At 36.0% G+C, this 25,487-nt stretch overlaps 1 protein-coding gene across 3 annotated transcripts in view; it reads right to left on the minus strand.

Annotated features, from left to right (window-relative positions):
* Window positions 1–25,487, minus strand: part of LEKR1 (leucine, glutamate and lysine rich 1) — a 216,828-nt gene that overhangs the window by 74,791 nt on the left and 116,550 nt on the right. For all 3 annotated transcript variants that reach the window (XR_008297893.1, XM_027061551.2, XM_027061550.2), the window contains exons 8-10: window positions 21,721–21,802; window positions 12,703–12,780; window positions 12,164–12,367 (exon numbers count right to left, since the gene is read on the minus strand). Coding sequence is in view for 2 of the 3 variants with exons in the window: in XM_027061551.2 (XP_026917352.1) it covers window positions 12,164–12,367; window positions 12,703–12,780; window positions 21,721–21,802 (364 nt within the window). In the remaining variant the exon portion in view is untranslated. The remainder of the gene's footprint in view (window positions 1–12,163; window positions 12,368–12,702; window positions 12,781–21,720; window positions 21,803–25,487) is intronic.

Below are 25,487 nucleotides of genomic sequence, written 5' to 3' on the forward strand. Positions count from 1 at the left end.
GAATTGGTTATTCCATGTGAATGTTGGTGCATTTCCATGTGAATTTTAGAATTAGCTTGTTAGCTTCTACAAAAAGTTCTGCTATTGTTTTTATTGTGATTGCATTGAGTCTATAAATTAATTTGGTGATAACTACCCTTTTAATAATATTGGAGTCTTCTGTTCCATGAACATTATATATCTCTCCATTTATTTAGGTCCTCTTTAATTTCCCTCAGCAATGTTTGTAGTTTTCAGTGTACAGGTCTTGCCCATCTCTTGTTGGATTCATCCCTGAGTATTTCATGTGTTTTGAATTATTTTTGTAGATATTGTTTTTAATTTCAATTGTTATCTGCAAATATATGGAAATTAACTTGACTTTGGGTATTTGACTTTTTTCTTGAAACCTTACTAAGCTCACTTGTCAGTTCTAGTGACTTCTTTTGTAGATTTCATAGGTTTTTTTTTTTTTTTAATGTTAGTGAGCATGTCATCTGTGAATAGACAGTTTTATTCTTTCTTTCCAGTCTGATGCCTTTTTTTTTCTTACCTGATTGTACTGACTAGAACCTTCAGCACAATCTTGAATAGAAGTGCTAACAGTGGATATTTTTCTTGATCCTGATCTTAAGAAGAGAGCATTTAGTCTTTCACCATTAAGTATGATGTTATCTGTAGGTTTTTTTAGATGCCTTGTATCACTTTGCTGAGATTTAAAAAAAAATCAGGAATAAGTGTGTTGTCAATTGTTCTTTTTTTTTTTGCTTCTATTGGCATAATAATTTTTCTTTTTTAGTATAATATATTAAATAACAGTGATTTGAGTTTTGATTGTTAACCCAACCTTGAATCCTGGGATAATCCCCACATATTCACAATTTATTTCTTTTTTATATATTGCTGGATTAAATTTGCTAAAATTTTGTTTAGAATTTTTGCATTTATGCTCATGAAGGATATTGGCTTATTAGTTTTCCTGTAATGTTTTTGTTAGGTTTTATTATCAGGGTAATACTGGCCTCATAAAATATATTAAGAACTATTCTTTCCCTTTCGATTTTCTGTAAGAGTTTAAGTAGAAGTAGTATTATTTCTTCATTAATGCTTGGTAAAATTCACCAATGAAGCTTTCTGGGCTAGAAGTTTTCTTTGTGGGAAAATTTTAAACTATAAATTCAGGTTATCTATTTCTTCTTCAGTGAACATTGGCAGTTTATGTTTAAAAATCTTCTGTTTCACCAGAGTTGTCAAAAGTAGTGGCATAAAGTTGTTTCTAATATTCTTTTATTATTATATTAATATATGAAGAATATATGGTAATGTTGCCTCTCCATTCCTCATACCAGTAAATTCTGTTTTTTTCCTCATCAATCTGGATTGAGATTTATTAAGTTTATAGATCTCAAAGGAACTCATTTTTTATATTCTATATTGTTTTTGTTTTCTAGGTCATTGATTTCTGCTCTGATCTTTATTATTTAACTTTCTTATTTTGGATTTTGTTTGCTCTTCTTTTTGCAGTTTCTTAGGTGGGAGCTGAGACCTTTTTTTTCTTTTTTCACATTTATTGCTATAAATTTGCTCCCCAAAGTTTTGCTTTAGTGACATCCTACAAATGTTGATATTTCCATGTAGTTTAAAATGCTTTGTAATTTCCCTTCCAATATTTTCTTTTCCTATGTCTTATTTAGAATTGTGTTATAAAGTGTACAAACATTTGGGGAATTTCCCAGACACTTTTCTGTTCTTTCTTTTTTTTTAGTGTTTATTTTGAGAGAGAGAGACAGGGTGGGAGAAGGGTAGAAAGAGAGGAAGAGAGAGAATTCCAAGCAGAGAGAAGGATAGAAAGAGAGGGAGAGAAGAATTCCAAGCAGGGTCCATGGTCAGCATGGAGCTGGATGCAGGGATTGATCTCAGGACTCTGAGATTACAACCTGAACCGATATCAACAGTCAGATGCTTAACTGACTGAGTCACCCAGGTACCCCTCTGTTATTTATTTCTAAGTTAACTACATTGTGACCAGAGAACACATTCTGTATGATTTGATTTCTTTTAAACTTCTTAGTTTTGCTTCATTGCCCAACCATATCTTGGTGAATATCTGTATGCCTTTGGGGAAAAAATATATATATTCTGCTGTTGTTGGGTGGGATGTTGCATACATGTCAATTAGATTAAGTTGATTGCAAAGCTTAAGTATTCTATAGCCTTACTGATTTTTCTACTTGTTTTATCTATTGTTGTGAGAGGCTATTGGAATATCTAACAATGATCATGAACTTGTCTACTCCTTTCAGTTCCATCAGTTTTTGCTGCATGTATTTTTAAGCTCTGTTACTGTATGCATAAACATTTAGGATTGTTATGGCCTCCTGATGGATTGATTAACTTACCATTATGAAATGAATTTCTTTATTCCTGGTAATATTCTTTGTTCTAAAATCTACTTCATATGATACTAAAGCATTTCAGCTTTCTTTAGATTAGTGTCAGTCTGGTGTATATTTTTTTCATTCTTTTACTTTTAACTTGTGTCTTTACATCTAAAAGAAATTTCCTATACGCAGTTTATAGTTGAATCTTACTTTTTTAAATACAATCTGATAATCTTTGGCTTTTAATTGGATTGTTTAGACAATTTATATTTAATTGAGTTGTTGATATGCTTATATCTATTGCCTTGCTCTTTGTTTCCTATTTGTCTCATCTGCTGTGTCCTTTTCCTTCCTTTTCTGCCTTCTTGTGGATTTTGTGTATGTCTTAGGATTCTATTTTATCTACTTTTTTTGTCTTATTAGCTATAAATTTTTGTTTAGGTTTATTTTAGTGGCTCCTAAGGGGTTAAAATAGCCATCTTTAACTTACCACAGTTGTAGTAGACTGAAAACTGCTTTCAATCCTGATCCACAGAGTCTGTAAACACGTTACTTTATATGCCAAGAGGGACTTTGCAGATGTGATTAAATTAAGGGTCTTGTGATGGGGAGATTATCCTGGATTATCTGGTTGTGCCCTAAATGTAATTACCAAGGTCTTTATAAGAGAAAGGCAAGATCACTAACATGGGGGAAGGTGATGATGTGACAAAGGAAGCAGAGATTAGATTCATGAGGCTAGGATCCAAAGAATGCCAGCAGCCTCTAAAAGCTGGAAGAGGCAAGGAATGGGGTCTCCCCTCGAGCCTCCAGAAAGAACCAACCCTAGTGACACCTTGATTTTAGTTCCTTAACACTCACTTGGACTTCTGACTGTAAGATAGTAAGTTTGTGATGTTTTAAGCCACTAAATTGGAGGTTGTTATAGCAGCAATAGAAAACCAATGCCATAGTCTACCTTCAAGTGATATTATACAAGTTTAGGTATGAGATTAGAATCTGATAATAGTAAACTTAATCAAATAAGGAGCAGCAGCAAAGGAAACTGAAGCAGTACTTGACCTGGTTTTCAAAATGCCAGTATACAGAATGGATGTGGCTGGCCATGCACTTGTTAGAAGTAGCAGACAGCACAGTCTTGACAATTCACTCCATTTTATTTCTTAAGCCAGGTTTCCCATTTGAAAAGAGGTCTTACTGATTAGAAAATTCCAATGAGCATTTCCAGATGGGTGCCTGTTAGTACACTAGAAGTTACCTTTATTGTAAAATGGGTGGTGCTGAGTATTTGAGATGCTCAAATTTCAGTCTCTCTGGAGACACTTATAATTTAGATACCACCAAAAGTAGAATCCATTCCATATACATTCCTCTGATGGACCCAGTACAAAACACCGGTGCTGTTATGTTTCCTTTTAGAACAAAAACTGAGAAAGTCTGGTAAATTACAGACGCTAAAAAATAATAGGCCAAGGTTTAAACAATGTTAATGAAGTGATAATTATTCACTGAATTTTCATAGTTATGAAGTTCCCTAAGACATTTCCAGAAAATACAAGATGTTTTCAGTGAACTCTTATAAAAATTATGAACTTAAAGTCTGAAGTGGTAAGTTTGTTTGATATTTATGGCTATAGGAATGAGAAAGACTTTCAGATCTCTTTGATTCCTGCTGAGCCTCTGATCCAGACTCTAAGAACCCTTGTATGATTCTTTAGTGGGACAAGGCAGAAAGAATAATCATATATGACTGTACAAACACTTACTGCCCTTGGTTAGCATGAAACAGGCACTGACTAATGTATATGGAGATGATTACATGCGTGAAAAAGATAATCCTGATTCCAAAAATAAAAACCACAATTATGTGGTATACATGGAAGAGCTTATACATTGTTTAGGAATACAAACCCATTTTAAGACACTGATGAGGAAAAGACAAGCTTGTGTTGAAAGAAACTAAAAAGGATCAACTTTGACTCTCATGAGCTTTTTTGCTAGAAAACTAGCAGAATGATAAGAAATAAAATATTGTTAGATGCATATTCCATATTTTCCCATGTTATAAAAAGCTGCAAATGTGTAGCCATCTAATTTCTTCTTCAGAACCAGTTCTAGAGATAAAGATACTTTAGAGTTACAGGAAACAATGCAGATTTAGGTCCTAAATTTAGATTTTACTAAGAATCCAATAAAGAAGATTATCACTAGAACCCAGCTGTTTGGATTGTATTCCCACCTCTGATTTTTGAGAAGTCAGAAGTTCTCTGGACCTGAGAGAAACACTGGGTGCTTTTGGGCTTTAAATCCTGCAATCAGGGGCTCAGTTAGTTAAGCATCCGACTCTTGATTTTGGCTCAGGTGATGATCTCACAGTTTGTGAGTTCGAGCCCTGTGTCAGGCTCTGTGCTGACAGTGAGGAGCCTGCTTGGGATTCTCTCTCTCCCTCTCTCTCTCTGTCCCTTCCCTGCTTGCACACATATTCTCTTACTTTCTGAAAATAAATACATAAACTTAGAAAAAAATCCTGCAATCAGTGGTTTAGTTGGGGTTAAATTAATTCTCATCCATACATCTATCTAACCAGCAAATATTTATTGAGTGCCTATTATGTATCAGGCACTGTTTTAGTCTCTGGTGAAGCAGTGGTTCTTTCTTGCCATTTTTTGATAATACATGAAGGCAATTCCCTAAGTTTTAGAAGAAACAAGATCCTGAAGTAGTAAATGACTATCTAAAGTGACACAAATCACAAGAGGCAATGCCAGCTCAAGCTCATACCAGCCTTGAGCTCCCTGCAGTATGTTATGCTGCCTTTGCTCTTCATATTGGAGAGAGAGTTGTGGCTATCTGTAGCATTCTACTCTGTAATTTCATGAAATATTGTTTAAAAATAACATCTCCGGAGTTGGCACAATAGGCAAATTAGGATCTCTAGCAATTAAGAGCATTTATTTTTAAAATTTTAACTTTAAAATTCTTAGACCCAAAAGAAAATGAGAGTCTAATTTCATATATACATGCAAAAATCTAGATTCCCTTAATTGCAGTTAAAAACGTAACTGCAAACAAATGTCAAACCATAATGCCAAACGACAGCTTTAAATTCTATTTCACAAGTTGTTCTTTTAGAGATGTCTTCACATTGTCAATCAAAGAGATAATTTTGATTTTGCCACAACTCTTGCCTTAGTTAAAAGCAGTTAAGTCTGTGGTATCATAAAAAGTTTGGCAAGCCTCTTGTTCTAAGAGCTGCTGATAAGAAATCAGAGAAAGAGGGGAATCTCGGGAGAAAAGCATGACAAGGTTTATTATTTTAGAATGTTATTACTTAAAACATTTTGTTTCATAATACTTTAAACTAATAGGATAGCATCCAAATTGAATCACTCCATGGACTAATCTTTACAACTTGAAGAGTAAAGCAGATAATATTGAATTCAATAGACATTTAATAAATACCTACATCACTGGTGCAGGGTATAAACATTAATAAGATATGATGCTTTAATGGGTTATCAACATAAGGAAGAATGAGAGAGGGAAATCGTTTTCTGAGCCCTTACAATCTACCAGGTATAATACGAGATGCTTCAATCTTCATGAAAAGATGGTTATCATTACTATCCTCATTTTACAGGTAAAGAAAAAGCCTTAAAGTGGCTAAGCTGTCCAAACTTGTCACTGGTAAAGTTGAGATTTAAACCTAAGTTTGCCTAACTCTAAAGTCCATTCTTTTATAGTAAGCCACAGTACCATGAAGTAACAGACCCTTTAAACACTCACTGCTCCTGAATCCTTTTTTTATATTCTATACTTCTCATTTTTTTAACCTTCATGAAAATATGACAAGACTCATTAAGTAAACACTAAGTTTCTTGTCTTCTAAAATGTGTTGTGAGATGTTATTATTCTATTTTCATTTTGAAGATACAGCTCCACTTCTGATTTTGCCAAGACACTAGAGAATAGAAGACAAAAGTCACCATTTAATATTTACTGAGTGATTGGAAGAATCCTGAAAGATTGGAGGGTGGGGTAAGTGAGGAGAGGGGGTGAGGAGACACAAAGGGAGACTCTGGGTTCTCCTGCTTTCTGCAAGGCTGGGAGTCCCCTGAAGGCTCAGTGTTACAACATGAGAAAGAAGTCACACAGAGAGAAGTGACAAAACAGCCCTTCAAGACAGATGCTGAGGGAACTACGGAAGTATAGTGGAGGTGGTTAATAAGGTGAGACACAATGAGCTTGATTTCTGTCTTTGCCAATTATGTGACCCTCAGTGAGAGATATAGCTTTGCTTACTCTTTCCTCATATGGAAACTGTGGAAAATGACACCTGCTTCACAGGTGAAGGCCCCAGCTCTGCTAGCCAGTGCCTTTGGGCAAATTTGGAAATGACCTCCCCTCTGGGAATTAGAGGTGAATTGGAAACCATACTCCCTCTGGGTGGGGACAGACCTAGAGACTGAAGGCTTGGTAAGGGGAGAGGGGAATGGCATACTTACGCAAAAAAGCTGAGCTCCTTCCCCTGTGGCAAGTGGCTAGGACAGCAGAGTCCAGATTGGTTTTCAGATCCCTTACTCCTTCCACGGAGTGCCATGTAACACTGCACACAGCATCTCGCTCAGGACATGGTAATAGAAGCCCTTAGAGGGCTCCCCACAACTGTGATAACTATGGATTGTGTGTGAGAGAGTTTGAGAGGGAGAAAGGGAGAGGACAGGATGGGGAGAGGAAGAAAAGGAGGAGAGAGGAGAGAAAGAACATGAGGCAGCATCCATGTTTAATCATGGGGTCAGTCATTTATAGAAAAGTCAGAAACTCCATGAAACTCCCCCCCTCCAAAATGTACTAGATTTTGTGTATACTCTTCTGGGGAGAGGGTTTCTAGCTTTCAATTAAAAATGAACAAACAAACACCAAAGACAGAGAGAGAAAGGAGAGAACCCAGGAATTGTACAGAAGTTAAGATTACGTGTGTGGGGGAGGGGGAATAAAACCCTTCCCTATAGCCTAAAAGATACCTGTCTGGAGGAACAAGGAACACTTAAATAAACTTTGCTTAAAATAGATAAAGCGCTAGATAAAGAGATACAGACCTATTTATTTCACGGAAGAATTTACACGTAAGCAACCTCCACCTAACTTTGGTTGAAACTAAGCTTTTCCTCCAACAATGTTCTTCACTAATCCCATCCTGTTACTGGCAAGTCAATCACAGGAAGTATTTTTCTATTTTTGCTCTTGGAACTTACCAAGATGGTGCTAATACAGCTCTTGGGACTGCACAGAGAGCTGTTACAGACAGCTGCGAGTTTCGGCAGTATGGTCGTAGCCCACATGTTAGTGCATAAATTTTTCTAAGTGTTATATATGGGCAGTCTCCAAGCTTAAACACATATGTCCTTATAGAACGTATCTGTAAGCTGGTTATAGGGAATTCCAAACACATTTTACTGTAGAAATAAAATAAAATTCTATAAAATGGAATTAGGCCTACAGGCCGGCCCACAGAACCCTACTTGATCCACTATGGTCCCGAAGCAGTATCACAAATGGATGGCTCTGGGCAGAGTTCTGGGTCTGGCTGATAAGACCTTGTAACCCAGAAGCATGAGAGCACAGAGCTGCCTTTGTACAGAATTTAGAAAATAGCTACACTTTTCTCTGGTGCTGCCCACTGTGCCTTGCTGCCTTCTTCCTCTTCCACAAAGGAGACCTCTCTCTCCAGCCTCAGTGTGTCTGTAACCAAGCTGGCCAGACCTCTACCCTCAGCATCTGTGATCTTGAAGCACCCACTTCTCTTCCTTCCAGCGGAGGCTCTTCTCCTAACAAAGCCTCCTCAGCTGAGTGGAGGGAAGGGGAAGAAAGCAGTACCTCATTAAATAGATTTGTCCTATCCATCAACTATTTCCTAGTCACCAACTCCTTTCTTGTCTCAAATTCAGTTCTACCAATTTTTTTCTAGGGTCAGTTCTGGCTTTTTACCCCTTCCTTTTCTCCTCTGCTGAAGCTACATAGCTTCTGAATTGCACGTTTTTCATAGTGGTCCTAGGGGAGTTCTGGCAGAGGTTCTGATATCAGTGGGGTGAGGGAGGAGGGGTAGCGCTACGTGAGACTGCCTGAGTCTACGGAAGCACATGCTGTCACTGGGAGCAACCTGGGCTTTGGCCTTCGGAGAGCACATCTGGCAGCCTGGTTGGCTGCAGTCCTTCCATGACGGTGGTTTGGGACGTTGCTGTGCAGCCCATTTCCAGACACCGCCTAGTACTACTGAACAAGAAGCTCTGTGAGTGTTATCAAGTACTTCTATTTTAAAAGTTTTTCCTGAGCCCAGCTTCTTGTTTTGGAAGGACTTTCACATCTCCAACTGCTTAGGGACACCTCTATATAGAGGTCCCACTGGCACTTCAAATCAAAGCTTTAAGAGAAAATGTGCTCAGCTGAGAGACAGTTTACTACTGAAGGGAAGAAAGTGGACAGTGGAAAGCCAAGTTCATACATGAACCTTAAGGAATATCTGCTGTCAGGGGATCAGAGGAGGGAATGGGAAAAAACCAAAACAGAGACAGAAAAGGGGCAGGTTAACAGGTTGGCCCTGTAGTCAAAGGAAGACCAAGTTTCAAGGCAGGTTTGGACAGCAGTGTCAAAAGCTTTCAAAAGGTCATTTTTCTTCAAGATAGGCTCCTCACGGGGCTTTCATGTGTCTACCCTTTGGCTCAACACAGAGTAAGCTCTGGCTGTTTTGCCATCATCCATTTGGTACAGACATTTAAATAACCCAGCAGAAGCTAGCAGGGTGTGGGAGCTGAAGGCTTTCATTTTTCTCATGTCTGTTAGGTTTAACTATACATAAAATCCTTTCATTAATATAAAAACAGTAAATTACCTGACTGGCTCCCACTGCTCAATTGCCACACCTCCACTCAGGACCCGAATGACCTTTCCACAGTGTCATTCCTCTGCTTAAATCCCTTCAATGGCTTCTTTTCATTGCATTGTAAATAATACCCAAATCCATAAAGGCCAGAGAGATTCTGCCTGATTTGGCTCTCACCTGCCTCACTCACACTTGCTAGGCCTCCAGTCATACTGCCATTTCTGAGAACTCACCAAGCTTGTTCTTTGCTTATAAAGCTCTTCCTGGCTTTTGGCCTGGTAACTTTCACTTGGCTTCCTTTATATATCATCTCAGAAGTCACTTTTATGACTTCCCTTTACAAATCAGGCCCTTTTTCTATCAGTCTCAGCTACGATACCCTTTTCCTTACTTTATTTCCATTGTCACAATCTGTAATTATTCTAGTTAGCACTTCACTTTTTCTTTTACTATGTGTCTCATTAGAATGCAAGCTTCTTGAGGACAGGGATGTTTCAGACTTATTGTTATATCCCCAGAGTACATAGTACCTGGCATATAGTCAATGCTCAACAAACAACTGTTGACTAAATTACCCAAAGCAAGCCATTCATTCTATTTATTGAGTGGATATGTGTCATACTCTGAGTATACAACAGAGGACAAGGAAGACAAAATTTGAAGGTGGCCTAGGACAAAGAAAAAGGACATTTATGTCTAGGAGTAATCCTATGATAATATGTTAACTTACTGATCTGTAAGCACATTTTTATTTCTATTTTTAAAACACAGAAAAACATATATATCCAGGTGATTGTGTATTTCAAAGCAATCCCCCAAGAAAGTTCTATATTTAGTCTAATGATGCCGTCAATCCTCAAAACATTCATAAGACTGCCGTCTTCAAATTGCAGCCAGAGATAATTTAGTAAGCATAGAAAAAAAATTTAATTTTGATCCTACATGGTATTTCCCAGATTTTCCCTCCATAGTCACTCAACGTGCTTTTACTGAACATACTGATACGGTTTTAAAAAATCAAATTCATCCCTAAAGGGCAAAGATACATCATACAGAGAATATTCTAAAATATTTGCACTTAAGTCAGTCCTCAGAAAAGTGTTCCAGAGATAGCTGAACAAAGACAGGATCTTTTCAATGACCACTATAAAGAAGATAGCAGTCATTCAGATAAACAATGAAATCTAATTAATCGGACATCATTAGAAATGGGGTATTTTAGATGATACAGGGATATAAGAAAATTATTCAGATAACCAAAGTTATGAACAGAAGATTTAAACATTTTTTATTTATTTCATGGTATCTTAGGATATATGATTCTGTACTTTTTAAGTAGAGTATATGGCTGATTTTTATCTTTATCACTCACGGTTATCACGATGGTCATCAGTTATAAACCCATGTTATAAATATATAAATAGTTACAAATGTGTGTAGGGTTGTTTCTATCATATATTGGGTCAAATTGCAATGCTTTTAAAGTTTTAGTTTGCATTTATAGTTTTTTTCTCTTCTATGCATGGTCAATCTTTCAGCTGCCATTCCTTCTTGTTATTAGTAAACCTGGCTCTTACAAATTCCCTGCTTATGAAATTGCTGCTTCTAATATGCTATGGGCTGAGCAACTATGTAATTGTGAAATGGTAGAGGTGGTGAGGTGGAATGAAGAGTCATTTAACTATAAGGTATATGATATTTGCAAGAAGCAGATTATTGGTATGGTTGAATCACGAAGAAATGCTGGGTAGCAATCAGCACTGCAGGTGTTCATCTTATCCTGGGATGGACCAGAGATAAGAATTATTCCCCTGTGAACTGGACAGACTCCTCCTAGCCTGAAGTAGAGACAGATAGGACCCAGGGCAAAGAGTTAATGAGAAAGTTCTGAGACAATTAACTTAATTCTAAGCTGCTTGCTAGCCACTCCCAGACTCTTCCTCTGAGGGCAAATAGCTATCCTTGTAAAGAACAACAACAACAACAAAATTATAAATCTTCTAAGTTAGAAACCCAATATGCATAAAATGAAATTAGCAAAACAAAAAATAAACCAAAAAAATTATAGGAAGAATGGAAAACAAACAGCCAATTTTGCCTTTTGTGCACAGAGAATAATACAAGACAAAAATTCTTGCCCTTATGGAACTTGTGTTCTTTTGGAATATAATAGTTATATCAATAAATGTAAATGGGATAATATCTCCCATTAGACTTCCATATTTGATAAAACCTAATAAAATAAAGCCCCAAAATGTATGTTATATTATCAGATATACATTTAAAACAAAAGAATTCAAAAAGAATGAGTACAGACATACCAGGCAAATAAAAACAGAAAGAAAGAAAGCAGGGTTGAGATACGAAATACAAATAAGGTTAATTTAAAGACAAATTAACTGAGCAACAATATCTAGGATGACTAAATGAACATGCTTTTTACTATCCCTTCACTACTTGAACACCAGAGTTATCTTTGTGGAGAGCCCTCAAGAAGAGGTACTGGTAAATAACAGAGAAGAAAAGTAGGAGCTAATAAAAGGAAAAAGTGATACAAAAAGATGTTTCTCTGTCGCAAAGTGATAGAATCCACCAATTATTGGTCCAGGTGAAATTCGGTAGTATAAGTATCATACATGGTCTTTTCACACATTGATTCTTTTCAATAAAAATCTAACACTAAATACAATGTGGATTCCATCTCTATTTTCACTAGCTATATGACTTTAAGCATGTTCTTTAACCAATTGGGGCTTTAGTTTTATCACTAAAGGAGGTGGTTGGATGTGATGGCCTTTCATGTGAAATATTTCTTTAATCCTGTGATTCTACTGTTATTAGTATATGTAAGACTTTGATATTTCAAATATATGTGGAACATTGACTTAAACAAAATATTTTTGGAAGAAATTGTTGACTGCACCTTTCACTTTTCAGCGTTACAACCTCTTCCTTTGTCTGATGCAGAAGAGTTTTGGTTATCTGTAGTTCATTTTCTGCAAAGTTAATTCTTCTTTTTATGTCTTCTTCTTGTCTTTCTTTCACAGTCAGTTCTTCCTGTAAAGTTTTATATATTTGTTGACAAGCCATTAAAGAATCCTCTTTCTCTTTAAGCAATCTGGTATGCCTAAAATGGAATAGGAAAAAAAAATACACATTAGACACTATATTTTTATGTTTATCAAAGATATATGAAAATCTCATTTGAAACTAAAGACTATAATTTTAACTTAAAAATTTTTTTTTCACACTAAGAAAATGGAGAGTTCTGTGGGATTAAAACTTTCCCATCTAGAAAGAGGCAAAATCAATGAACTTCAAGATATTATAAACTTAAATTAGGTACTCAATGTGTAAATAATACAATAAGAAAAACTAAGTACATTTCAAATAAAATGTTATTTAAAACATGATTTCAAATTTAATTACTAAAAATATTAATTTAAAATTTGCAGTGTATACCGTGACTCAGAAATAATGGATTCAAACTTCAGTTTTCTAAGTTCTCTTTGACAGTCATCAGCTTCATTAGATTTATTCCTAAAATAATATGAAAGAAGTTCAAATATTTTATTTCAAAATAGTTCAAGTATAAATGTTTCCCTTTTTAAAAAACATGTTTTTCCTTTATTACTTTTCTTATTATCTTTATATCCTATTTGTGGTTATATATACATACTTCCTTGAAGTTAGAAATATATAGTTAAGGGTTTTTTTTTCTTTGCCAAAAAAATTACTTGTAGTCCAACAATGTGTTTTTCTATATCATTTTATTTATCTGTAAAAAGAAATTTCTTAGCATATTTATATTATTATTTCTTTAAAGAAATAAACATTCAGGCCACTGCTATAATTGCTAAGTAGGCTCCTATCAGACTGATCTGCACATAAATAAAAAGTCTAAGCTTTGGACAACATTAAAAAGAAAAGCCCCTATTTGAAAGCATTGAAAAGTGAACAAAAGCAAGAAGATTCTGGAGGGAAGTTGACACCTTGAATGAGGTGACAGCATGGGGGTCAGATTTTCAAACCTGAGTCCCCAGTCTGCACCATGCAGAGGAACTGACATTCTGATAGAAAACACACTCAATCTGGCCTAAAGAAGGAGAGTACAGTGTTAGGGTCAACCATAATTGCTAGAAAGTTAGGAGTGAATCAAAATAGGAGAGAGCCAAAGACAGAGAGTCCCAATACTGCATAAAGACGCTACCCACACATCTGGCTGAGCCCTGAACTAAAAATGCACAGGGCAGACTCCAAGCAGCCTAAGATAAAAAAAAATTAGAGATTTGAGCTGTTGCCCTAGAGACAGAGTTTACAGTCTAAAGCCAATCAAATTAACTGCCTGCTTAAAGCAACACTACTCCTACTCCCACCAATAATAGTATTTGGAGAAATATAACAGAATCTAGAATTTCTATAACATAATATTCAGAATGCCCCGAATATAATGAAAATTACTCAATGCAGGAAGAAATAGAAAAGCATGACCTATTCCCAGGAGAAAAGACAGTTAATAGGGACTACCTCTGAGATGACCCAGATACTGAAATTAGCAGGCAGGGATTTTTTCAAAGAGCAGTCACAACTCTGCTTAAAGACATAAAGAAAAATCCACTCTAATTAGTGAAAAGATGATAAATCTCAGCAGAAAAACAAACCCTTAAAATGAACCAAATGGAAATTACAAAACGGAAATAAACATGTCTTCATTTTATATAATTGGGTTTTATAACAATACTCAAAAAGTTAATATATTAAGAAAGAGTAATATCCCAGTTTAAGTTTGTGTAGGCTGCTTATTAATGAGTCATTATCTGAATGTACCTTAAAATAGCCTATAAACTGTACAATGAAGTATGTTTGTTAGATTGTCAATAAGTTTGCCCTACTTGCAGAGTGACTTTAATTTCTAGTAAGTAATTGTTTGTATCATGAACATGAACAACATTAATTTATTTTTAAACCACTTTTATTATAAATATGATAAAATTATAAGCAATAGAGAACTGCATGAAATAATTACATAATGAATTGTTATATGGAGAAAACTCCTATAACAACCATTCATGTAAAAACATAAAACCTGACCAGCTACCCTAGAAGCTTCATGTCCCTGGTCCCAATCATAGCTAACTTCCTCCTCTCCAAAATATCCATTTTCATGAATTTTGTGGTAATCACTTTGATTTTCTTTAGAGTTTTATTACCCAAGTTTTATCTTTGAGCACTATATTTTAGTTTTACTTTTTCTTTTGTAAAAATGTCTTTTTAAAACATTTTATTTCCTTTATTACCTGTTTTTTGAAAACTAGATTAAGGTATTGTATTGACATACAATTAAGTGCATATACTTTGATATGTCTGACATATGTGTTAAGGCCATGAAACCATTACCAGAATCAAGCAGCACATGAGCATATGAGCATACTCAGAACTTACAACTTGGTCTCTAAGGCCATTCCTATACAAAGGAAACAGGGCTACTCAGAGAATGGCAGATTCCAAGGCTGGAGCAGAGGAAGTATATCTGAAATATCTTGTTATGCCACAAGGTAAGGAAGTGCTCATAAAAGATGATGAAACCAGGTTCCATTGTCACAGGAGGCAGCTTGAAGGGGCTCCTACTGGCTAAGCCTAGACAATGTGTGTATCAAAATAATTAAGTACAGTAATAAATTATAAACCATTGAAAAAATGAATGAATGAATGAATAAATAAATATATTAATAATAAGAAGAGAGGCTCTTGTTTAAAATAGGATGCTGAGAACTAATAAATGGAGAGGGATGGCTGGAGTCAGAAAAATCATCATTTAGAAATCACTGTGATAAAGTTTAGATAAGGCAAAAGTCATTAATGGATGCTACATCTAGGGATACATTTTGGTGAGGAGGAGAGTATATGTATTTAAGATGTCTCTTATAGACACTTACTAACTGGAAGGGAACAAAAAACCCAGGAATAATACACTGAACAAAGTGAGCAATACCTTCACCAGGTGATCAAAATTAACATCACCAAATGAGGAGCAGGCAGACGTTCATACCCTGAGAAGGACACCTCCCCACATATGTCGTTTTCTGGCTGAGAGTACATATTTTTAATCCAATCAAGAGGAAACATTACACCAATGTAAATGAAAATTTTTTATTTAAAAAAAGTTTGACAGGTTCTGCGTTCTTCAAAAAAAATGTCAGTGTCATAAAAAGACAAAGATAGACTAGAAATATTCCAGAATTAAGGACGTTCAAGAGACATGCCAAATAGATTGACTCTACCTGGTCTTGTACTAGAGGAGAAAATGCTATAAAGACCAACTAATAAAATTAGAATATGGGTGGTAGATTAAAGTATGTAAATTTATGACACGGTATAACTGTCCTTATGTAAAGTATCACTGAAAGTGAGGCTGGAAAGTCAGACTGAAGTATTTAGAGGTAAAGGGTCATGTTGTATGTAATTTATCCTCAAATGGTTCAGGAAAGACAACTGTGTGTGTGTGTGTGTGTGTGTGTGTGTGTGTGTGTGTGTAGAGAGAGAGAGAGAGAGAGAGAAGGAAGGGGGGCAAGGAAAGGTGAGGAAGAAAGCAAATGGGTTAAAATGTTAATCTGGATAAAGGTCATTTGGGTCCTCTTTGTAATACCATTATGTTTATAACTTTTTGTTAAGTTTGAAGTTATTTCTGAGTAAAACATTAGAAAAGAAAGAATAAGGAAAAGATTGACATGCCATTAGAAAGTGGGCAAAGATTATGACCAGGTGAGTCACAAAGGAAAGAACACAGAGTAGAATATGCAGGAGTAAAATTTTTCATCAAACTAGTATTTTTTAAAGTTATTATACCCACTATGAGCTAGTGGGTATGAAATGGTTATTTACAAACACTGCTGAGAATAAAATTAGTATAATCTTATTGGAAGGCAATGAATCATTAAGCATTAAAAGCCTTAACATTATTTAAGTTTGATTCAAGCAAAATTATCCAAAGGAAATACATGTGAGTAGAAAGATTTACCTATATGAATTTCAAAGTACCCTGTTTATAAAAATGAAAAATTTAGAAATTCTAAAAAACAAAAGCTTAGTAAGCAAGTTATAATTCATCCATAGATTGGAATACTATACAGCCATTTCATAGTTATCTATAAATGTGGGGTGCCTGGGTCGCTCAGTTGGTTAAGTGCCCAACTCTTGATTTTGGCTCAGGTCATGATGGTTTGGGAGATGGAGCCCCATGTTGGGCTCTGTGCTGACAGCACCGAGCCTGCTTAGGATTCTCTCTCTCCTTCTCTCTCTCTGCCCCTCCCCTGCTCACACGTGTGCTCTAAATAAATAAATAAATAAATAAATAAATAAATAAATAAAATGAAAAATTATGAAAAAAATAGTTCTCTACAAATATATTGTGTAATGACATGGGTATATCACTAAATGAAAACATGTTAAAAATATACATTACTTAGAAAAAGTAGACTTTAAGAAAAAGTCCTTAGAAAAAAGGACTATAAGGATTTATCAAAATACAACTATGATTTTCGTTTTTGTATATTCCTGTCTTTTCCAAGTTTTATATATTTGCTTTGAAATAAAACAAAAATGTTTCTTTAAAAAATGCTTTGAGCACAGGGTAATGTATGGAAGTGCTGAATCACCGTATCTACACCTGAAACTAATGTAACACTCTATGTTAACTAATTGGAATTAAAATTAAAACTTTAAAAAATTCTTTGAGGTTCAGCAGCCCCACCATGAGATTCACTCTATGTTCAGACTCACGTACAATTTTTCAAATCCAGAGGCAAGGATAGCAGTTCTTTCAATGGTTATTTTGCTAACTCTGTGGACAATTAATCTAGGGAGCCTACCATCCCAAGGACTCCCCTCACCATGATCAGCTCTCACCCCCATGCCAGTTAAACCATTCTTTCTACGGTCCATCCTTCACAACATAATTGTTCTCTTCATCTCATTAGGATGGGGAGAGGGAGAATTGGAGGGAATAGAAAGAAAGCCTACATCTCTTTAAACACTGCATTCCTTCTGTTAATCCTTTCTCTTAAACTGCTTTGAATAAGCCTTTAGAAAGGCTTCTGCTACCCTCGTCAATCATTGTAAAGGAAATAAGGTGAAATTATTGTATATTTTTCTTGATTTGAAAGGCAAGTTTCCATACCATTCCACTGCTTCATATGAAAGAGCCATTCTCAAACTGTTTCCTTGATACTTGCACTTTGCTGTCCAAAAAGCATTCCAAATCTAATACATCAAAAGCATAGTTTTTCTTATCTCCCTCACCCCATATCTATTTCTTTTACAGATTATTCCACTTCAACAAACAATACCAACACAATAATGATATTAAAAGGGTAGCACTTATGTATCTCATGCTACCTCAAGGCAGCCCTTACTTCCTTGTTACAGTTGAGAAAAGAGACTAGAGAGAGAAATAACATGCCCAAAGTAACATAACTACTAGGTAGTAATGCTGGCAGCAGTCTGGATCCGGAGTCTAGGCTCTTAGTCACTACACTCTACTGTCTCTCAGTTGTCTACCCTAATGTTGAAAAATCCCCAAATCTCACCCTTTATTCTTTCCTTCCCAGTCCTCTTGCTCCCCAGTCACATCCACTCCACCAATAAATCCTGGCAGATTAAGCCGGCATATATTTCTCTCCATCTCCACACTATAGCCTTACAGTCAACCAGTCACTTCTCACTTGCGTGAACGTGCGCCATCCACCTAGTCTCACTGATTACTCTTGTACCCCCACTCCAGTCCTCTCTCCAGGTAGCTGCCATGTCCACCTTTTAAAACAAATCACATCAGTTCACTCTCCTGCCAAACATCTTCTAATAGTTTCCCATTGCCCTCCACATAAATCCAAAATCCTCACTAAGCTCTGAACACACTGGTGTATTATTTTCTTATTGTTGCTGTAACAAATTGCCACAAGCTTAGTGGTTTAAAACAACACAGACTGATTATCTTACAGTTTTCAGGTAAGAAGTCCTAACATCAAGACATCACAAGGGCTGTGTTCCTTCTGGTGGTTTTAGGGGAAAATTTGTGTCCTTGACTTTTCTAGCTTCTAGACACCACCATACTTCCTTGGCTTCTGCTCCCTTTGTCTACCTGCAAATCACAACATTTCAAATATTGCTTCCATCTTCACATCTACTTTTGTGACTTTGACCGCCTTTTTTTCCTCTTATAAGGACTTTTGCAATGACATCTGGCTTGCCTGAATAGGATAATCTCCCTCTCTCAAAAGCCTTCATTTAATCACAGGTGCAAAGTTCCTTTTGTCATGTAGAGTAACATGCTCACAGATGAGGACATGAAAATCTTTGGGAGCCATTATCCTGTCCACCACAACTGGCCTTCCTCATGTCTTGAACTTGGTCATCAAGTTCACCTGGCCTTCCTCATGTCATCAGCTTTTAAAGCTTCATTAACACTCTATCACTTTAGCAAGCATTACTGACTACCTTCTGGACATGACTACAATTTTCTTCCTGGCCATAGAGCCCATTATCATCTTCTTTCAGGATAAATCTTGCTTGGTCTAAACTAATTGTGGTAGTCTTGTTCCCCTTGCCAGTGATTATTTAGGAGAGGGTATGCAAAGGGTTCAACCAAAGAGCTGTAAAGAGAGGGCTGTTTGATGGCTTCTGGGAAAATTTTTTTCTCACTTCTAAGGAGACACCAGAAAAACAGGCCCTTCCTGCCTCTGGGCTGGTTACATTTGGATGTGGTACCTGGAACTGCAGTCATCTCATAATCACAAGGGACTTAGGCTTGAAGTGAAGCCAGTGCTAACGACAGCAGGATGGAGACAGAAAGAACATCAAGATCCAAGATGATTTAGCCACTCAATCGACTAAACCTGAAACCACTCTACCTCTTGTTACTTGTAGCTCAACATCTTTACTGATTAAATCTGTTTTCAAATATATAACAAGTTCTTACAAACCTTGGAAAATATTTTCTTATAAATCTTAGGAAAAAAAGAACTTGTAAGTTCATCCATTTAAAAACTGCCTCTTTCCCTTAAGTAAAAATCCACAAAACTGATATCCAAACATTTAAAAATCTTGAAACAAAAAAACTATCCTAAGTTGGATAGGTGAAAATGATCTCCACTTCTAGCCCCCACAAAGGAGAGGATTAAAAATTTAAAGAAACTTTATTTCACAGCACCTCCAATTTTTGGAAGTTCAAAAAGGTTTGGATATAGATAGTAAATCTCCAATTTATTAACAAATTGTACATGGAAAATTTTGAGTGAATTCTTTTGACTTCTGGACACCTCCTGAGCTCTGAGCTGAACAGTCTTAGCTCTGATCCTACATGCCCACCCGACTCTATCCTCATAGTAAAGGAGGGTAGATGGAGTAGAGATGGAAAAGCCAGATACAGTCAGCATAAAGAAAGGTCTCCCGCAACTGGGGCCATTTAAGCAGTTCTTTCATAACTCAATTTTTAAAAAATGGATACTCTGGCCATTTTCTAATTTTAAGAAGCTCTTATAGGGGCACCTGGGTGGCTTAATCGGTTGAATATCTGACTCTTGGTTTCTGCTTGGGTCATGATCCCAGGGTTGTGGGATCAAGTCTCGTGTCAGGCTCCACGCTAAGAGTGGAGCCTGAGATTCTTTCCCTCTCTCCTTCTGCCTCTCTCCCCTGCTTGTGTGCTCTCTCTCATTCTCTCTCTCTGTCTCTCAAATTAAAACAAAAAAGTTCTTATATCAGCAGGAAGCATCAGTTTTAGAAACTGAAACAAAAGTATCAGCATTTCTGCAATTGTATAGTGATTTCCTCCAGGTAATTTATTCGATGGACTTTAGTGAGGTGGTATTTCTCACTCCAACTCCAATCTACTCTGACTCTTATTTCTCAGCACTTACATTATAAATTATGTTAAAAATATAATTAATAAAAAAACCACAAAGCATGTGTCAATATTAAATGGGAATGTTCCTTATATATATAGAAAATTCTGTGCCAATTTATCCAGTAAAAATCAATTCATGTCACAACCCATGAGCTTTATTCTTTTTCCTCAGTATGCTTATTTCTGTAGTTAGCTTCTCTCCCAACTTGCCAGGACTCCGTTCCATATGCTGAGTCTTGATGGGTCCATAAATTCCCTTTTAATTTAGTTAGGTACGAGCCCAACTTTTCTATTCCTGGAATGTGCCTTCGTCACTTACTGAGCTACAAGAAGCCAAAGTCACACAGTAGCTGTGGCCTGAGTAGGTTGTCCTCCACATGAGGCATCCATATGGCCAAAGCCCTTCCTAATGTTACTAGAGGGTGGGGAAGAATGATTCTTTCTTTCTTTCTTCCTTCCTTCCTTCCTTCCTTCCTTCCTTCCTTCCTTCCTTCCTTCCTTTCTTTCTTTCTTTCTTTCTTTCTTTCTTTTTGCAATCACCATCTTGCTTCTCTTTTTTATGCTTGTTCTCATCCAGAAAGTTGCTTCCTGGGCTCAGTGAGTCATCCAAGGACCTCCTGTCACTCATTCCTTCAACCCTAGCCATCATATACAGATGGCAGAACTACTATATTTACTGTACTATTAATCACAGTGTTATAAAGCTTGAATATTTGTTTTTTCTTGTTTTTCAAAACCAAATTATTTTGCTACAAATAATTCACATATACATCACTTTGGCAGGGTATTTTCGAATTTGTTCTTCCTTGTGCTGCTAAGAATTTTATTAAACACATTGTTCTTAGGAGTAGTTCATAGTGAACACAACAGTTGGTTGCTAAGCATTCTAAATATTTATATTTCTTACGAGATTCATTCTTCCAAAATATAGGAACTGAAAACCAGAGCTATCAGATTATATACCACAAAGAAAGCAAAATCTATTTTTCAAAGATTACACAAATTCTATCTTAGTGCTATAATTATAGATGTATGATATTTATACCATAAAGTAATTTTTGAAACTTCTGTTCTAAAAAAGTTAGTTCTCTGGATATTTTACAAGGGCATTTTCTTATCAGTTGTTTTCCAATATTTTCTTTCTCATTTATATAAAGTGGAAGTATACTCCAGCATTTCAAAGATACTCAAAGATACTTCTTCACAAGATACTATCTTTTTGAACTTAAAATTGGTAATTTTAAGAAACAACTTAAAAGTTGTTTCTTCTGGATAGATAAGAGAGAGAGAATGTGAAGAGACAAAAGTTACAGAATATTTCACATTAAGTTACGTTTGAACAACCAGGGAAACCTTTAATACAAGAATAAGTTAAGTCTCTTACTGAGGGAAAGAAACATTTCATGTATTTAAAAATATTTACAGATCCTTTAATATACAACATACGCCAGAAAAGTACCTGAGAAAAGCAGGAGACCACACTCACACAACTAAATTACTGCCAAAGAGTCACAGAGAACACGTGGTAGGTGTGGGGGAGGATCTTTCTAAAAATTTTACAGGTTGTTCAATGTTCATCTTACATGAGCTTTTCTTTATAGTTGTCAATCTCTGTCACTGCCTTCTGATGTTTTAGACCAAGTGCCTCTACTTGACATTGTAAACCTGAAATGACACAATATATTCATCTGATTAGCACATTCTAAATGTCCAGATATTTTCATAGTGTAAACCATATTCTTTGAGAATTGCCACTCAGCTCCTGCAGCATCCTGCCGCTGTTTACTCCACTTTGCCTGGGTATGCAGCTCATCTCTTCTCTGAAACCCCACGGAATTAATAGTTTTTGACAGAGCCAATTTATTGGCCTCTTTCTGCCCCCATCATCTTGCTAATTTTCAAACACCCAATGGCCTAAATTTTACTGATGTTTTGAAAGGAAATGTATGTAGCTGACACACATATGTTGATGTGATCATGTGGCTCATCTCTGAAACACGTGACTGCCTGAGCTTGCTTTTGTGGTCTGGAACTGAGAAGTATGGCTGAGGCCTCCTGGCAGAACTGAAATAGACAAACCATGTGCATTGCTCCCGGTAAAGAATTTGTTAACTCTGGGTAGCATCTAATAGGCATTTTAATGACTTTCAAAGCCAAGATATACAAGCAGGAAATTGGCTTCCATAGTCTGGGGAATTCAAGCAGCGTTTGAGGAAGATTATTCACACAGCGGTGTCTAACGTGTGTGGATGCAGAACTGAAACTAAAGCAGAAAGAATAAATGGCTTGCATGAAGTGGGTCTTGCCATTAGCCTGTGTGTGGGAACTATGATCTGAACCCCCGATGCAATGACAGCCCTTGTCGGCACTCTTTTTGAGTAGGGTAGAAAACACACTGACACAAATGGACTAACTGGTTTCTATGGAGAAGATAATTTAGCACACTGGAATTATAAAATTTCTATGTTATAGCTGCTCAGATGTTTTAATAACATATTTTTAATAGTAAACTTTAAAATCTTTATGCATCCATACATTTCTCTATATATCCTCAATCTGCCTTCTTAACTTTGTTTTATGAAGAAAAGCTTAAAGCAGAAAACAAATTCACGCTAAATGAATGTTTTAATTAAGTATTTTCCAGACATGAGTATAAATCTTTATGTTTATCCAGTACTTTCACATACATTATTTAATTTTATCTCTTAAACTTCTCTCTGGTGCAATAAGCCCCATTTTTCAAATGAGAATAAAAGGAGAGCTTCTCTGATTCTCTTGCCTGGTATCTTCCAATGAATAAATGCATTAGCCAACAGTTTAAACTGAAGGTTTTTAACTCAGCCTAAGTGATCAATTTGAGAGGATAACCCCTCGAAGTAAGATTTAATATGGACTTACATGGTAGATAATATTTGTGGGGTACATCTTTCCCAGTGATTGAGTGATTATATGAAGGAAAAGATAACATACAGATAATTTATTTTTGAGTACAACCTTCTGGAACAAAGCAATTTCTCATGAATATTACACAATGTATTGCTTTGTTATTAAGTCCATATGGATTTGCAGAGAGGTTCTATTCACAATGACACAGCCAAAAGATTTCAACCAAATCCTCTGAAGAATAAGGAGGGAGGGAGGTTAATGTTTGTTGATACGCACTATGTGGCACTAGGAAAAATGCTTTCTCACATATCATTTCATTCATAGTCACAGCTACCATGAAAAACAGGTACGCATTTTATTTCTACCAGTGAAGACTCTAAGGACCTGAGTAACTAACTTATCAAAGGTCACATAACTAGTTAGAAGTGATCCTGTGATTCAAACTCAGGTTGAACTCATCCCAAAGTCCTTATCTTTCTAACTCTCCTACATGGACTCTAAAACTATAAAAGCTGCAAGGGGATATGATATTTGTTCATGAAAGTATGGCTAGTGTAGCTATAGATCTATTTAACATATCTAAGAATCTTCCAAGAGAGATACTTAACAAATGAAAAGTATTATTTTGCATAAAATACATAGTAAATTAGTAGAATATCTAACCCCAGGAGGTGGTTTAGATTTAATTTTTTTTTTATTTTTTTTAACGTTTATTTATTTTTGAGACAGAGAGAGACAGAGCATGAACGGGGGAGGGGCAGAGAGAGAGGGAGACACAGAACCGGAAGCAAGCTCCAGGCTCTGAGCCATCAGCCCAGAGCCCGATGCGGGGCTCGAACTCACGGACCGTGAGATCGTGACCTAAGCTGAAGTCGGACGCTTAACCGACTGAGCCACCCAGGCGCCCCAGATTTAATTTTTGAAAATTCAAATTTTAATATAATTAATGAAAGATATTAAGACAAATATGGTATCATTGTGACCAATTTTATGTGTCTGACACCAGAGAGAACTATTATGCCTTCTTATTAATGTCCTTTGGTGCTTCTGTCAGGACATAAACTAGATAAAGCATGGGTCTGGGCCCATCTAATAAACTTCATGCTATCACTCCTAAGTACAGCTATTATTAAGAGGAAGAATTGATTATCTTGAAAACAAACTCCAGGTAATTGGTATAGATATGTGAATTTTATCCAGTTCTCAATTACCTGCTAATTAGTAGAACAGTAGATAGTAAAAATGACAGCATGTTTACAGCACTGGAAAGTATTCTTAAGATTACATTTGAATATACTTGTGCATCATAGTTCCAGAATTTACTAAGTTTAAGGGAAAATAAATTACAGTCATGACCCACTATACTTTCCAGTATCATTTTCTCTGCATACCCACCCGAATCTCGCTTTCTCCCTGTTTCAAGATAAGCATAGACAGCTTAGTCTAATTCACAGTGCCTGATGAACAAAGAAGCCACTTCCTTTAGACAATTTACTATGTATTTACAGCATCTTTGAGTCAAAACAGGGAAAAGAAATAAACATTTTACTCTACAACACAGAAACTATAGAAGGTTGCCATGTGAAGTAAGTAGTAACAGAAAATACAAGTAGTGTCAACAAAGAAATCACTTTATATAAACAGAGAAGATACACATAGAATTGAGGAAAGAAAAGTATTCATTATGAATAATCCATAATGTAAACAGACCAGCAGTGTATAATTAAGAGTTAATATATTTTCATGGATGTTTTTTGTTGTTATTGTTGTTGCTTGGTTTTTACTTTTGGTTACATTTTCTCTAATAAAGAAGTTCTAAGAATAATTTTGAAAACGCACAGAACCTGTCTTCACTGTTCTGAATGAGAAATAAACATACTATTAGTTTATTATTGGTTCTGGTAGACTAGTAGGGTTGTTTTGTTTTTGGAAGCAGAGTCCCCAGTTCCTGTCCTTAATAAAGGAGCACAGTTAGGATAAGAACCAGAAAGATTAAGCCACCTGCACAAGACCGCTCCTTCAGTTCCTGAGGCAAGGAGTTCTTAAATAAGAGTATTGTTCTGTGCAGTCCTTCTCTATAGTGAAATAAATTCAACTTCAATTTTCTGTCATTCAGCATGACATTGGATTATGAGGCAAAAGGCCCTAAATGCCTACAAAAAGAAAGGAAGCATTGGCTTTAAACACCATGCAGATGTAAGGCGGAACCCATGGAAACAATCCAAAATTTACAACAGCAAATTCTACTATGATGTGACTGCGTTCTTTAGAGATATTAAATAAGAAGCAAATGATTTTAAATGAACAAGACAAAAAAGAGCTCTTAGCCTCTCTTCATACGAAGCCAGCTGCTTGCTGGATAGCATTACACAGGCATCAGATTTGGGGTAATTAGTCATTTAAGAGAATGCTGTTATTCCAAAAGGTTTCTAGAAACTACAAATACAAAAGGTATTCATAGTTA

This window comes from Acinonyx jubatus, chromosome C2 (assembly GCF_027475565.1).
Source record: "Acinonyx jubatus isolate Ajub_Pintada_27869175 chromosome C2, VMU_Ajub_asm_v1.0, whole genome shotgun sequence".
NCBI classification, from domain to species: Eukaryota; Metazoa; Chordata; class Mammalia; order Carnivora; family Felidae; genus Acinonyx; species Acinonyx jubatus.